General features: G+C 48.1%; 3 protein-coding genes across 3 annotated transcripts; all 3 read left to right on the top strand.

Moving 5' to 3' along the window:
* Positions 1-656, top strand: LOC100757644 (hemoglobin subunit alpha). Its single transcript, XM_027425149.2, has 3 exons — positions 1-95; positions 206-410; positions 528-656. Exons 1-3 carry the CDS (start codon positions 1-3, stop codon positions 654-656), a joined length of 429 nt encoding a protein of 142 aa, XP_027280950.1.
* Positions 657-7,776: 7,120 nt separating this feature from the next.
* LOC113836649 (hemoglobin subunit alpha) lies at positions 7,777-8,527 on the top strand. The gene is made up of 3 exons (XM_027425148.2): positions 7,777-7,871; positions 7,996-8,200; positions 8,399-8,527. Exons 1-3 carry the CDS (start codon positions 7,777-7,779, stop codon positions 8,525-8,527), a joined length of 429 nt encoding a protein of 142 aa, XP_027280949.1.
* A 3,127-nt stretch (positions 8,528-11,654) lies between these two features.
* On the top strand, positions 11,655-12,310 carry LOC113836648 (hemoglobin subunit theta-1-like). Its single transcript, XM_027425147.2, has 3 exons — positions 11,655-11,749; positions 11,860-12,064; positions 12,182-12,310. Exons 1-3 carry the CDS (start codon positions 11,655-11,657, stop codon positions 12,308-12,310), a joined length of 429 nt encoding a protein of 142 aa, XP_027280948.1.
* The last annotated feature ends 1,186 nt before the right edge of the window (positions 12,311-13,496 follow it).

Here is a 13,496-nt window from a genome sequence, read left to right as displayed (position 1 = left end):
ATGGCTTTGACCCAGACGGACCGTGCGCTGGTTCTCGCGCTATGGAAGAAGATGAGCACCAACGTCGGAATCTACACGACTGAGGCCTTGGAGAGGTACGGACCCAGTCGGCCGTCCTCGAGCTCACCTTTCAATGGACGGAGGGGCAAAGGTGGGCTCTCCACACCTCCCGGTCTGTAATGCACCCAACTCAATCTTCCCACAGGACCTTCGTGGCCTTCCCCTCCACCAAAACCTACTTCGCACACTTGGACCTGAGCCCCGGCTCTAGCCAGGTTAAAGCCCATGGCCAAAAGGTGGCAGACGCACTGACTCTCGCTGCCCACCACCTGGACGACCTGCCTGATTCTCTGTCTGCTCTCAGTGATCTGCATGCTCACAAGCTCCGCGTAGACCCCGCTAACTTCCAGGTGAGTCCTGGGGTTGACTGCACTTGCAGTTGCTGCAGGTGCCGGTCCCTCCAGGTCTGGGTGCCTGGGTGTTGGAGAGAGATAAATGCAAGGCGGGTCGGTTTTCTCTTTCTTCAGTTCTTCAGCCACTGTCTGCTGGTGACTCTTGCCCGCCACTATCCTGGAGACTTCAGCCCAAAGATGCACGCCTCCCTAGACAAGTTTCTGGGTCTTGTGACTTCGGCACTGGCCTCCAAGTATCGCTGAGGATGTATCCTAGTACTCCAAAGCAATCTTCCAAGAGGCTGGGATTACAGCTAAGCTGAAGTCACAGACCACCTATGAATGTGTGCAGTTCCTTGTATTTTGCTTTGTTTCGGGTTTTTTTGTTTTTGTTTTTGTTTATGTTTTGAGATAGATTTCATGGTCTCTTCTAACCCAGCCTGGTCTCTCAGATCCATAATATAGACTAGGTTGGTCTTGATCCTTTTATTTCCATCCCCATCCCCACCCACCTTCCATCTGTCACACCCACCTACCAGTACACAGATCACACCCACCTACCAGTACACAGATCACAAGCCCCACCAGACCTGGTTCCACAAAGACTCTTATTTTTATTTAACCCTTTGTTTTCTCTGTTGGAGGTGGGAAGGAGGACTCCTGCATGCCAAAGTGCTCTAAGCTGTAGAAAGTGTAGCTGGCAGGGAAAGTATGGGCAGGTAGTGAATGAGTTCAATCTTTAGAATAGGAAGAAGGATTCCGTAGAATACACTGCAAAGGGCAAAGGGCTGGGTGGTAACAAGAGTACCACCTGCAGCTGGAGGACCTGTTCTAGTACCTCCACATGTCCCCAGGTCTCCAGGCAGCAGAGGAGCCTCAGGCCATCTCCACTGTGGACCATCTATGGCACTGAGTTGCAAATGCATACCTTTAGCCTTGGCCACATCAGTTGCAGAAAGCTAGCTTTTGTCTCTCAGAAGGGGGACAGGTGGTACAAAGGTCACAGGTCAGCATATGTGACAATGCTCAAAACAACCTTGTTCCCTAGCCAGCACCCTCCCCTGGGCTTCTGGTCTTTATCTAGACTCTGCTCAGATCCAGGTGGGTTGAGCCTGGTCCTATTGCAAAGCAGTCACCTGCCTGGAACCAACCACACATGGAGTTCACAGCTATAAATGCTGCTAAATGATGGTGTCCCTAGGACTGGGATGGTACTAAGAGACTCCCCAAATGATTGACACACATCCAGTTTACTGAATAAAATACAGTGAACTGAGATTTCTAACAAGCAGTAGGGGATTAGTAAGGAACCAAATTCATCCAAAGTCAGCAAGTGTCTGAACTCATCTACAGATAGATACAGTCCTGTGTCTTCTGCACAAACTTGGACTTAGATAATCATGTAGAGTCACAACAGCAGAAGAGGGGTTGGAGAGATGGTTTAACAGAGAAGAGCATGTATGGCTGTTGCAGAGGACCTGGGTTCAGTTCCCAGAATTGAACATCAGCTGGCCAATAACCATAAATCGAGCTTCAAAGGGATGGGTCCCATGCTTTCTTCTGGACTCTATAGACACCTGCATTCACACATACAGTTGAACACTTAGACTGATGCATATTTCTTGTAATTAGCTCTGGCTAACCTGGAACTCACTATACAGACCAGGTTGGCTTCAAACCCATAGAGACCCACCTGTCTCTGCCTCCCCAGGACTAGAATTAGAGTTGTGTACCTCTATGCCCAACTACGTCTGTCTGTCTGTCTGTCTGTCTGTCTATCTATCTATCTATCTATCTATCATGAAGAACATGTACAGCTATAGACAGATAGATATAGAGACATTAAGACAGGCAGAGAGATAGATGTTTTATTTTTACTTGTATGGATGTTTTGTATATCTACTGTATATCATGTACATGCAGTGTCGTCAGAGGCCTGAAGAGGGGGTTGGATCTCCTGAACTGGAGATACAGATGGTTGTGAGTTGCCACAAGAATTCTGGAAATCAAATCCTGGTCCTATGGAAAAGCAGGCAATGATCCTAAATGCTGAGCCATCTCTGCAGCTCTGGCTATCACAAATTTCAAAACAATAACAACAACAAACACACGGGGTGATATGTGGCAGAATTTGTCTTTTAACTTCAGCGCTCTGGAGACAGAGTCTGGTGGACTCTGCGTGTTCAGGACAAGCATATTCTACATCGTGAGCACTAGGCCAGTGAAGGTTCATGGCGAGGCCTTGCCTCAAAGTTAAAAGAAAAGGAATAAACATATAAGGCTGGAGTGATGGGTTAGAAACTCTGAGCATGTTCTGCTCCCAGCAGAACAGAGACTCTCAGCATCTTCATCAGGCAGCTCTCAAGAGCCCAAAAGCCCAGCTGGAGTGAAGTCAGATGCCTCTGGCTTCCATGGACACTTCACATAGGCACATAGAAATACATACAGAAATAAAAATAATAAAATACTTTAAATGCCAGGTGATGGTATAGCACACCTTTAATCCCAGCACTCAGGAGGCAGAGGCAGAAGAATCTGAGTTTAAGGCCAGCCTGGTCTACAGAATAAGTTCCAGGACATTCAGGGCTACACAGAGAAACCCTGTCTTGGGAAAAAAAAAAAAAAAAGAAAGAAAGAAAGTAAAGGAAAAATACTTTTAAAATATTTTAAATTTTTCTGTGTATGAATGTTTTGCCTGTATGTGTCTGTGTACCATGTTTGTGCCTGGTGACCATGGAGGTCAGAAGAGGATGTCAGATCCCTTGGAAATGGAGTTACAGATGGTTATGAGCCACCATGTAGGTGCTAGAAATTGGACCCAGGTTCTTCCCAAGAGTAACAATTGCTCTAAACAGCTGAGCCATCTACCCAACCTTGTAAATAGGTATAGGATTTCTCTCTGGCTGTCCTGGAGCTCAATTTATATACTGGGCTGGCCTTGAACTCACTGAAATCTGTTTGCCTATGTATTCCACGTGCTGGGACGTAAACCTTGCACCACAATACGCGGTATTTTTGTTAGGGTTTCTATTACTGTAAAGAGACACCATGACCACAGCAACTCTTATAAAGAAAACATTTATTTGGGGTGGCTCACTTATAGTTGAGAGGTTCAGCCCATTATTATCATGGCAGGGAGCAGGGCAGTGTGCAGGCAGACATGGTGTTGGCTATATGTTAGTCAGGCAGCAACAGTAAGTGGACTGAGACACTGGGCAGTATCCTGAGCATAGGAAAACTCAAAGCTCAGCCCCATAGTGACACACCCCCTTCAACATGGCCATGCCCAGGCCAACAAAGCCATACCTCCTAATAGTGCCACTCCCTATGAGATTATAGGGACCAATTACATTCAAATTACCACACCCAGCTATATATTTTGTAATTAAATAAATCTCTAAAAATATTAATACTACAAGAACAAATAACACAACACAAAAATCTTATCAAAAGTGAGTATGTAGGGATGGGAGTGGTGTCACATGTTTTTAATCAGAGCATCTCAGAGGCAGCAGCAGAGAGATCTCTGTCAGTTCAAGGCCAGCCTGGTCTACAGAGCAAGTTTCAGGCCAGTGAGACCCTGTGTCCTATAAAAACAAACATGAACATTGAGTATGTTTGAGCACTTCATCCTTACTGCCTGTGCAAACACAGACTGGGAGAAGGATGGCTTGTGTAGTTGCAGTCTACACTGAAGAAAGGACAGCTAAGCAGGCAGATGTAGTTGCTCTAAAGGGAGTCCGAGAACTGGTCTTACTACAGAAGTCTCCCCTTGGCTGGCGAGATGGCTCAGAGGTTAAGAGCACTGCCTGCTCTTCAAGAAGTTCTGAGTTCAATTCCCAGCATCCACATAGTGGCTCACAGCCATCTATAATGAGATCTGGTGCCCTCCTCTGGCTTGCAGAGATATATTCAAGCAAATACTGTATACATAGTAAACAAATATTTTTTAAAAAAAGAAGTCTCCCTTGAGGGATTTCCCTCTACTATCCTGACTGTTAGCAGCAGCCAGAAACTCTCCTGTCCCTGGTCTGAGGCCTTTGGCTCCAGGCTGGCATCTTTGACAGCTTACCTGGCTACTGTGCTCGGGAACTTGATCAAGGTTTCCAGGCCTTTCCCCGAAGGAGCCAGTGTATGTTGCATGGGATACAGCTTTCAGAAGGGTAGCAGGTACCACATTCCATGGTTTCTAGGCAAGGACTGCTCTTGAATACCTGTGCAGTTTTCTTCCTCTCCCCTGTGGTCTGCTTCTCCTCACAACCAACTCATTTTATTTTTAAAAAATAATTTATTTGGCCCATTCTCTATGGAGAGATACCTTGCTCAGCCTAGACACAGGGGTGTGGGGGGTGGGGAAGTGCCTTGGTCCTGCCTCAAGGAGATGATGGGATAGATTTAGTAGACTTCCCAGGGGAGGCCTTACACTATTTAAGGAGCAGATGGGAGGTGGGGAGTGGAGAGGGGGAAGAGAGGAGCGAGGGAGAACTCAGATTGGAATGTAAAAAATAAATTAACAAAAGAAAAAAGAAAAAACTGTTTGGGGATGGAGAGATGGCTCAGAGGTTAAGAGCTCTGGCTGCTCTTCCAGAGATCCCAAGTTCACTTCCCAGAAATCACATGATGACTTACAACCATCTATGATGAGATCCAGTGCTCTCTTCTGGCATGTAGGCATACATAATAAATAAATAAATCATTAAATTTTTTAAAATTTATTTTTATTTTATGTTCATTGATGTTTTGCCTGCATGTATGTCTGTGTGAGGGTGTCAGCTCTCCTGGAACTGTAGTTAACAGACAGTTGTGAGCTGCCTTGTGGGTGCTGAGAATTGAAATTAGGTCCTCTGGGAGAGCAGCCAGTGTTCTTCACTGCTGAGCCATCTCTCCATCCCCAAACAGTTTTTTCTTTTTTCTTTTATTAATTTATATTCTACATTCCAATCCAAGTTCTCCCTGCATGTTTGCATATATGCCATGTATTCAGATACCTACAGAATTCAGAAAAGGATGACAACCCCCCAGAAGCTGGAACTGCAGTTAGAGGAGGCTGTGATCCTCACATGGGTGCTGGCAACCAAACTCAGGTCTTCTGGAAGGCCAGCAAGCACTCTCCTCTGCTGAGCTGTGTCTCTGCAACCACCTTATTTTTATCTATAAGTAGGAAAACACCCAAGAAATAAGCTAGAGTCCACACACCCAAGCTTTCACACACACCCTTTGTGTTATCAATGGGAGAGTCTCTGTCCTATCTCTCCACCCAGAGAAAGGCTGAAGTGAAGTAAATAAAGTTCTTCATTAGATCTAAACAAAGACATATCTGGAGGGAAGGAGGGATGAAGAAAATGGAAGAGGAGAGAAGGGAGGAAAGGAAAGGAGAGAAGGGTGAGGAGAGGAGGAGAAGGGAGAGGAGAAGGGCAGGGGAGGAGAAAGAAAGGGGGGAGGAGAAAAGGAGAAGAGGAGAGGACAGAAGAGGCATTTGGCTGTTTTTATGCTCCCTAAGACTAAGACTAACCCTTTAAAGATCTCAGGGAGGAGAAACTGAAAACAGTATGTGGAGAGGGGTAGGCCCCAGCCAGGAGCAAGTATCCCTTATGCCTCTAAGTCCCCAGCATCATATCTTTCTTGTCCTCAGAGCCAGGATGAAGCTGCTATTGGGCTGGGGCTAAAGCAAGAAAAGGGCACAGGGTAGGAAAGTGTAGGAAGCTGGCTGCAGAGCAGTTCTGCAAGAGGCTGAACTTCTGTGCCCCAGGCAATGGGACACCAGTCTTGGGGGAGGGAGCAGGAAAGAGGAGGAAGCATCTGATTCAAGGCTGGAGTCTGTACAGCTCCACTGACAAGCTGCTGGGAGTGCAGTGCTGGCCTCAAATACTGTAACTGCATCCTTGCAGCACAGCCCTTACCCTCTTGACCTGTGCTATGCCTGCTCCTCTTGATCTGAATAAAATGTGTGTATACCTGAGTTGTCGGTGTCCCTGACATGTCAACAGAGAACGTGATTCTACTGTTTTGGCCCAGGGATTTTTCTGCAGCTGCAATGAGGAAGGACAGCAAGAGCAAAAGTTGCAGAGAGCTCACTGATCACTGCCTTGGTCCTGGGGAGGACTAGCCTTCAAGAAATCCTCTCAGGAGACAAGAAAGTCCTAATAATATATGCCACCTCTTTGGAAATATCATTTGACCCATACATAAAACAAATATCACAGCAGAACAATTGTTCACTCACACACACACACACACACACACACACACACACACACACACAATGCATGGAGGGAGTGGGGGAAGAGAGAGATATCAGAAAAAAAAAGTGAGAGAAAAAAGGAGAAAGAAGAAATGGATTTTTTTGTTTTGTTTTGTTTTGTTTTTTGAGACAGGGTTTCTCTGTGTGGCTTTGGAGCCTTTGGAGCCTATCCTGGCACTCGCTCTGGAGACCAGGCTGGCCTCAAACTCACAGATATTCGCCTGCTTCTGCCTCCCAGTGCTGGGATTAAAGACGTGCGCCATAAACGGCCCACCCCCAGCTTCTTTACTACTGTTTGCTATTTTGGCAGAGGCTGAACTTGAATTCCTGGACTCAAGCAATCCTCCTGCCTCAGTCTGCCAGGACCCGGGGTTCCCCACGTGTGACACCAAAACCAGCTCTCAGCTCTTTCCTGTTCATCCATGGGAGTACTCGGCGGGCAGCTGGATGCCAGTCAGGGTCTGGCGACCTGCTCCTGCAGTTCTCTGCAGTTCTCTGCACTTAGAAGGCTGAGTCGGGAGGTTCACTTGAGCCAAAGAATTCCAGGCCAGCCTGGAAAACAACAAAACCCGTCCACACAAACGAGGAAAGGGGAGAGCAGAAGAAAAGAAAGGAGGAGACAGGAGAGGAGAGAGTAGACAAAGGGAAGAGAGAAGAAAACACAGGAAGAGGGGGAAAGACAGGGAGAGGGTTCCTGTGGGTCTCTAGCATCTTACCCTTCTTGTTCCCAGAAGAGTGTGGAGCCAGAGCAGGGAATGTGTGGGTTAGGAAGGAGAGCTAGAAGCTAGGACCTAGAGCAAGGTGGAGAGGGGTGGGCACTGCTCAGGTTGGTCTGAGTGACTTTCTTCTCTGCGAAAGTCACTGGGACCCTTACTTCTCCCCAAACACCCATCACTGGAGACAAACGAAGGGGCGAGAAGCAAGCACACCAGCAGTTGATCAGGGTTCCCTGCAAGCGGTGGAGGCCAGTGGCCGCCTCGCCAACCCCGGGCGCCCCCTGCCAGCCTTGGTCTGCAGCGAACCGCCCTGGCCAGCCAATGAGGGCCGTCCCGAGGGCGTGTCTCAGGTGCCGCGGATATAAAAGTGCAACTTGCAGCCGGCTCAATACACTTCTGACTCTGACAAACTCAGGAAAGAATCACCATGGTGCTCTCTGCGGACGACAAGAACAACATCAAGGGTGCCTGGGGCAAGATTGGCGGCCACGGTGCTGAATATGGCGCGGAGGCCCTAGAGAGGTGAGGCCGGGCCTCTGCTCCGGAAGGACCACGGGATCCAAAGCAGTTCTGGTGCTCAGCCGGCAGCCCCCAACTGCGCTTTCCTGTGACCTCCTCAACTCCTCCTCCCACCTTCTTCCCGCAGGATGTTCGTTACCTACCCCACCACCAAGACCTACTTCCCTCACTTTGATGTAAGCCACGGCTCTGCCCAGGTCAAGGCCCACGGCGCAAAGGTCGCAGACGCCCTGGCCAAGGCCGCTAGCCACCTCGATGACCTGCCCGGCACCCTGTCCTCTCTGAGCGACCTGCACGCCCACGAGCTGCGTGTGGACCCTGTCAACTTCAAGGTGTGTGCTCGGGTCTGAAGGCGGCATGGGCATGGGCGTGGGTGGGGTGGGATGGTGAAGCAGGATCTGGGACCTGCAGGGAGGGAGGGCGTGGGGACCCTCGTGCCCAGGGCAGGGAACACAGTGGCTCCACAAAGAGGATTCCAGGCGACTGACTAGGTGTCTACTGCCAAGGACTGACCCTCCCTGTCTCCGCAGCTCCTGAGCCACTGCCTGCTGGTGACCCTGGCCAACCACCACCCAGCCGACTTCACCCCCGCGGTGCACGCCTCTCTGGACAAATTCCTTGCCTCTGTGAGCACCGTCCTGACCTCCAAGTACCGTTAAACTGGAGCCTCAGGGCTGCCGCCTACCGGGCTTGCCTTCTGGCCAGGCCCTCCTCCCTCCCTGGCACCTGTACCTCTTGGTCTTTGAATAAAGCCTAAGTAGGAAGAAGCCTTGTGTCTGCATCTGCAAAGGTGCCCCGACTGGTGTGGGGAAGCCTAGGAGGACATCCTTAGACTGGGACTTAGGTCTCCTGTGCTGAAGCAGAAGGCCAGACAAAAGCAGGGAGGAAAGAAGGGGAAGTAGAGGGAAGAGAAGAGGGGCCAAACAGAGTCCTCTGCCCAGGGTTTCTGGACAAAGTCTTGTCCTGCAGTACATGGCTGGGTTCATTCATACACTGGGTTTCCCACCAGGCTGAACATAAATTTGCTGGAATAGTTTCCTTCCCTGCTGCTACCTTTCATCACACACACACACACACACACACACACAAAAAAATCCAGGACTCCCCAGTGGGTGGCTGATCCAGTCCTTCCTTTTCCAGATTGATACCGAATCCTCCTTCACCCTCCCCTAGACACCCTTAGCACCCCAGAAGCCCAATATGAATGAAACTGGAGGTACATGGTGCAACTGCAGGGCACCAAACACCTCAGGTACACACTTTGGACACTAATATCTGAGGGCCATCCAGATAAGAAGACTCGGTCTTTGGGGCAAACTTGGCACTCATTTATCTGCCCTGTACTGCTGTCCCTCTCCACAATAAAGACAGGATTCAGAACCAGAGAGGCATAACGGCATGCCTCCACACACAGGCATGTCTTCTCTCTGTAGAGCAGGCTCTGGGTCTGGAGCATCAGAAGACTTGGCAACAGCCCACCCCAAGCCCTCCACTGACAGTTATGTCTTTTCTCCCTCAACCAAATAATCATGTTTTGAAACACCCTCCCACATATCCTCTCAGGAAGTGATGTCCCTAACACTGCTTGTACTCCAGTGTAGACTCCTCTAGAAAAACAGCTAAAAATGAGAGACATCATGTGAGCATGTAGGAAACAAACAGGTGGAATAATCCAAAGAATCTACTGACCCTTTCTACCTTCCCCCTCTTTCTTTCTTTCTTTCTTTCTTTCTTTCTTTCTTTCTTTCTTCCTTCCTTCCTTCCTTCCTTTCTTTCTTTCTTTTTTCTTTCTTCCTTTCTTTCTCATAGGATTTCATGTAGGCCAGGCTGGGATCAAACACTTTATGTAGCCAAGGATGACCTTGAGCTTCTGATCCCCTTCCTTCTAACTCCTGAGTGTGGAGATTTCAGATATGTACCTCCATGTCCAGTTTGTGCAATGCTTGGGAATTGCACTCAGGGCTGGATATGTACATAATACATACATACACATACACTTATTAGACAAACATTCTACCTACATTCTAACTGAGCTACAGCTGTACCTCACAATAGAATACTCTTCAGCCATTGACTCAAAAGAGTAAATTTGTTATACTATGTAGCTGAGCCTTAAAAAATATGTTGAGTGGAAGAAGCCAATAAAGCAAAGACCACACAGTGTATGACTCTACGTTTGTGAAATATCAAAAATGAGCAAATCTTTAGGGACAGCAAGCAGCCTCCTGGTTGGCAGGGATATAGGAGAAGTTTGAATAGTTATGGCTAGTGGGTTGGAGGATCTAGTTAGGTGAGGAAAAAGTTCTGGAAATGGGTAGCAGTGATGATCTGCATAACATTGTGAATAACACCGCATAACAGTGATGATCTGCATAACATTGTGAATGAACCTCTTGGGAGGTGAAGCATACCACACACACACACACACACACACACACACACACACACACACACACTGTGAATGAACATAAGGTCACTGACTTTTAGCTAACATCAAAGTTAGCTAAAATACACAAGGCTCTGTGACTGACTTGTACACCTCACAGTTAGCTAAAATACTCAGGGCTCTGAGACTGACTTGTACACCTCAAAGTTAGCTAAAATACACAGGGCTCTGTGGCACATGCCTATAATCCCAGATCTTGGGAGGTGGAGCATACCACACACACACACACACACACACACACACACACACACGCCACAGAGAGAGGAATAAAAATAAAACCTTCACTGTACTATGCCACATAGCACCAAGTGAGTGCATCTCTGCTTCTTGCTATTATCATTGAGATGCATTATAGACATCCATAAAGGTTATTGTCCCTAAGGAACTTATCCTGGGATCCAGGCATATAATATTTCTCATCCACTTAATTATCACAACTCTAAGAAGAATATGTTTTTGAAGCAGAGCTGGAATTTATTAAAAAGGATTTTGTGTGTTTGGGGTGGGGGTAGAGTCGGTGTGTCGTTATGTAGCTCTGGAAGGCCTGAAATTTCCTATTTAGAATGGGATGGTCTTGAATTCACAGAGATCCCTTTGCCTCTGACTCCTGGGTACTGGGATTAACCTGTGCCTGTGCCGCCATGCCCACTTTAAAGGGATTTTTAAATGTAGATTTAAATTTCTTTAATTTTATCTTATACTTTTATCTTTTGACTGCATGAATGTCTGTGCACCACTTGCATGACTGTGGAGGACAGAAGAGGGCTTCGGATTCACTGGACCTGGAGTTACCAACAATTGTGAGCTGCCGTGTGAGTGCTGGGAATCAAACCCGGGTCCTCTGGAAAAACAGAGAGTGCTCTTCACTGCTGAGCCATCTCTCCAGCCCCTTTAAATGTAGATGGAACTATGTGGGATTTAATGAAAAGCAACATGATCCTGGCAAAATTAAGATAGACCTAAGTATTGTTATGGGATCCTCAAAGGAGGGTTATGCCAAGAAGCAATTTTTTTTACAATCAATAGTGAGTGGGAAAGGAATGCCTATGAATATCCTAAGGACTCAGGAGGCAGGATAAATCGGCAGTGCCAAATACACACTAAAATCCATTGTAATATGGTAGTACATAATGGATACCGTTGTCCACATAGTAAATATTTAAAAATGTGAGACTCTGGGGCTCAGGGGGACCAAAGGCTGCAAGTCAATGTTGAACCAGAGAATCTGTGAACACATAGGCAACTTGGAACGCTGAAGCACCCCCTGGCGGTACCCTGGGTTTCCGGGCATTTTTGCACACAGCCAGGGGAGCCCAGAGCGAGGCCACAGCTCAGCGAAGATGGCTTTGACCCAGACGGACCGTGCGCTGGTTCTCGCGCTATGGAAGAAGATGAGCACCAACGTCGGAATCTACACGACTGAGGCCTTGGAGAGGTACGGACCCAGTCGGCCGTCCTCGAGCTCACCTTTCAATGGACGGAGGGGCAAAGGTGGGCTCTCCACACCTCCCGGTCTGTAATGCACCCAACTCAATCTTCCCACAGGACCTTCGTGGCCTTCCCCTCCACCAAAACCTACTTCGCACACTTGGACCTGAGCCCCGGCTCTAGCCAGGTTAAAGCCCATGGCCAAAAGGTGGCAGACGCACTGACTCTCGCTGCCCACCACCTGGACGACCTGCCTGATTCTCTGTCTGCTCTCAGTGATCTGCATGCTCACAAGCTCCGCGTAGACCCCGCTAACTTCCAGGTGAGTCCTGGGGTTGACTGCACTTGCAGTTGCTGCAGATGCCGGTCCCTCCAGGTCTGGGTGCCTGGGTGTTGGAGAGAGATAAATGCAAGGCGGGTCGGTTTTCTCTTTCTTCAGTTCTTCAGCCACTGTCTGCTGGTGACTCTTGCCCGCCACTATCCTGGAGACTTCAGCCCAAAGATGCACGCCTCCCTAGACAAGTTTCTGGGTCTTGTGACTTCGGCACTGGTCTCCAAGTATCGCTGAGGATGTATCCTAGTACTCCAAAGCAATCTTCCAAGAGGCTGGGATTACAGCTAAGCTGAAGTCACAGACCACCTATGAATGTGTGCAGTTCCTTGTATTTTGCTTTGTTTCAGGGTTTTTTGTTTTTGTTTTTGTTTATGTTTTGAGATAGATTTCATGGTCTCTTCTAACCCAGCCTGGTCTCTCAGATCCATAATATAGACTAGGTTGGTCTTGATCCTTTTATTTCCATCCCCATCCCCACCCACCTTCCATCTGTCACACCCACCTACCAGTACACAGATCACAAGCCCCACCAGACCTGGTTCCACAAAGACTCTTATTTTTATTTAACCCTTTGTTTTCTGTGTTGGAGGTTAGAGCATGCCAAAGTGCTCTAAGCTGTAGAAAGTGTAGCTGGCAGGGAAAGTATGGGCAGGTAGTGAATGAGTTCAATCTTTAGAATAGGAAGAAGGATTCCGTAGAATACACTGCAAAGGGCAAAGGGCTGGGTGGTAACAAGAGTACCACCTGCAGCTGGAGGACCTGTTCTAGTACCTCCACATGTCCCCAGGTCTCCAGGCAGCAGAGGAGCCTCAGGCCATCTCCACTGTGGACCATCTATGGCACTGAGTTGCAAATGCATACCTTTAGCCTTGGCCACATCAGTTGCAGAAAGCTAGCTTTTGTCTCTCAGAAGGGGGACAGGTGGTACAAAGGTCACAGGTCAGCATATGTGACAATGCTCAAAACAACCTTGTTCCCTAGCCAGCACCCTCCCCTGGGCTTCTGGTCTTTATCTAGACTCTGCTCAGATCCAGGTGGGTTGAGCCTGGTCCTATTGCAAAGCAGTCACCTGCCTGGAACCAACCACACATGGGGTTCACAGCTATAAATGCTGCTAAATGATGGTGTCCCTAGGACTGGGATGGTACTAAGAGACTCCCCAAATGATTGACACACATCCAGTTTACTGAATAAAATACAGTGAACTGAGATTTCTAACAAGCAGTAGGGGATTAGTAAGGAACCAAATTCATCCAAAGTCAGCAAGTGTCTGAACTCATCTACAGATAGATACAGTCCTGTGTCTTCAGCACAAACTTGGACTTAGATAATCATGTAGAGTCACAACAGCAGAAGAGGGGTTGGAGAGATGGTTTAACAGAGAAGAGCATGTATGGCTGTTGCAGAGGACCTGGGTTCA

The sequence above is a fragment of the Cricetulus griseus genome, chromosome 7 (assembly GCF_003668045.3).
Source record: "Cricetulus griseus strain 17A/GY chromosome 7, alternate assembly CriGri-PICRH-1.0, whole genome shotgun sequence".
Taxonomy (NCBI): domain Eukaryota; kingdom Metazoa; phylum Chordata; class Mammalia; order Rodentia; family Cricetidae; genus Cricetulus; species Cricetulus griseus.
The sequence above is the reverse complement of the archived record's forward strand: the minus strand, read 5'-3'. Positions and strand labels throughout refer to the sequence as shown.

Coding starts and splice junctions, on each gene's coding strand:
- LOC113836649 (XM_027425148.2), top strand. CDS start 7,777: ATGGTGCTCTCTGCGGACGACAAGAACAACATCAAGGGTGCCTGGGGC. Junction 7,872..7,995: donor GGCGCGGAGGCCCTAGAGAG/GTGAGGCCGGGC, acceptor TTCTTCCCGCAG/GATGTTCGTTACCTACCCCA. Junction 8,201..8,398: donor TGGACCCTGTCAACTTCAAG/GTGTGTGCTCGG, acceptor CTGTCTCCGCAG/CTCCTGAGCCACTGCCTGCT.
- LOC100757644 (XM_027425149.2), top strand. CDS start 1: ATGGCTTTGACCCAGACGGACCGTGCGCTGGTTCTCGCGCTATGGAAG. Junction 96..205: donor ACGACTGAGGCCTTGGAGAG/GTACGGACCCAG, acceptor ATCTTCCCACAG/GACCTTCGTGGCCTTCCCCT. Junction 411..527: donor TAGACCCCGCTAACTTCCAG/GTGAGTCCTGGG, acceptor CTCTTTCTTCAG/TTCTTCAGCCACTGTCTGCT.
- LOC113836648 (XM_027425147.2), top strand. CDS start 11,655: ATGGCTTTGACCCAGACGGACCGTGCGCTGGTTCTCGCGCTATGGAAG. Junction 11,750..11,859: donor ACGACTGAGGCCTTGGAGAG/GTACGGACCCAG, acceptor ATCTTCCCACAG/GACCTTCGTGGCCTTCCCCT. Junction 12,065..12,181: donor TAGACCCCGCTAACTTCCAG/GTGAGTCCTGGG, acceptor CTCTTTCTTCAG/TTCTTCAGCCACTGTCTGCT.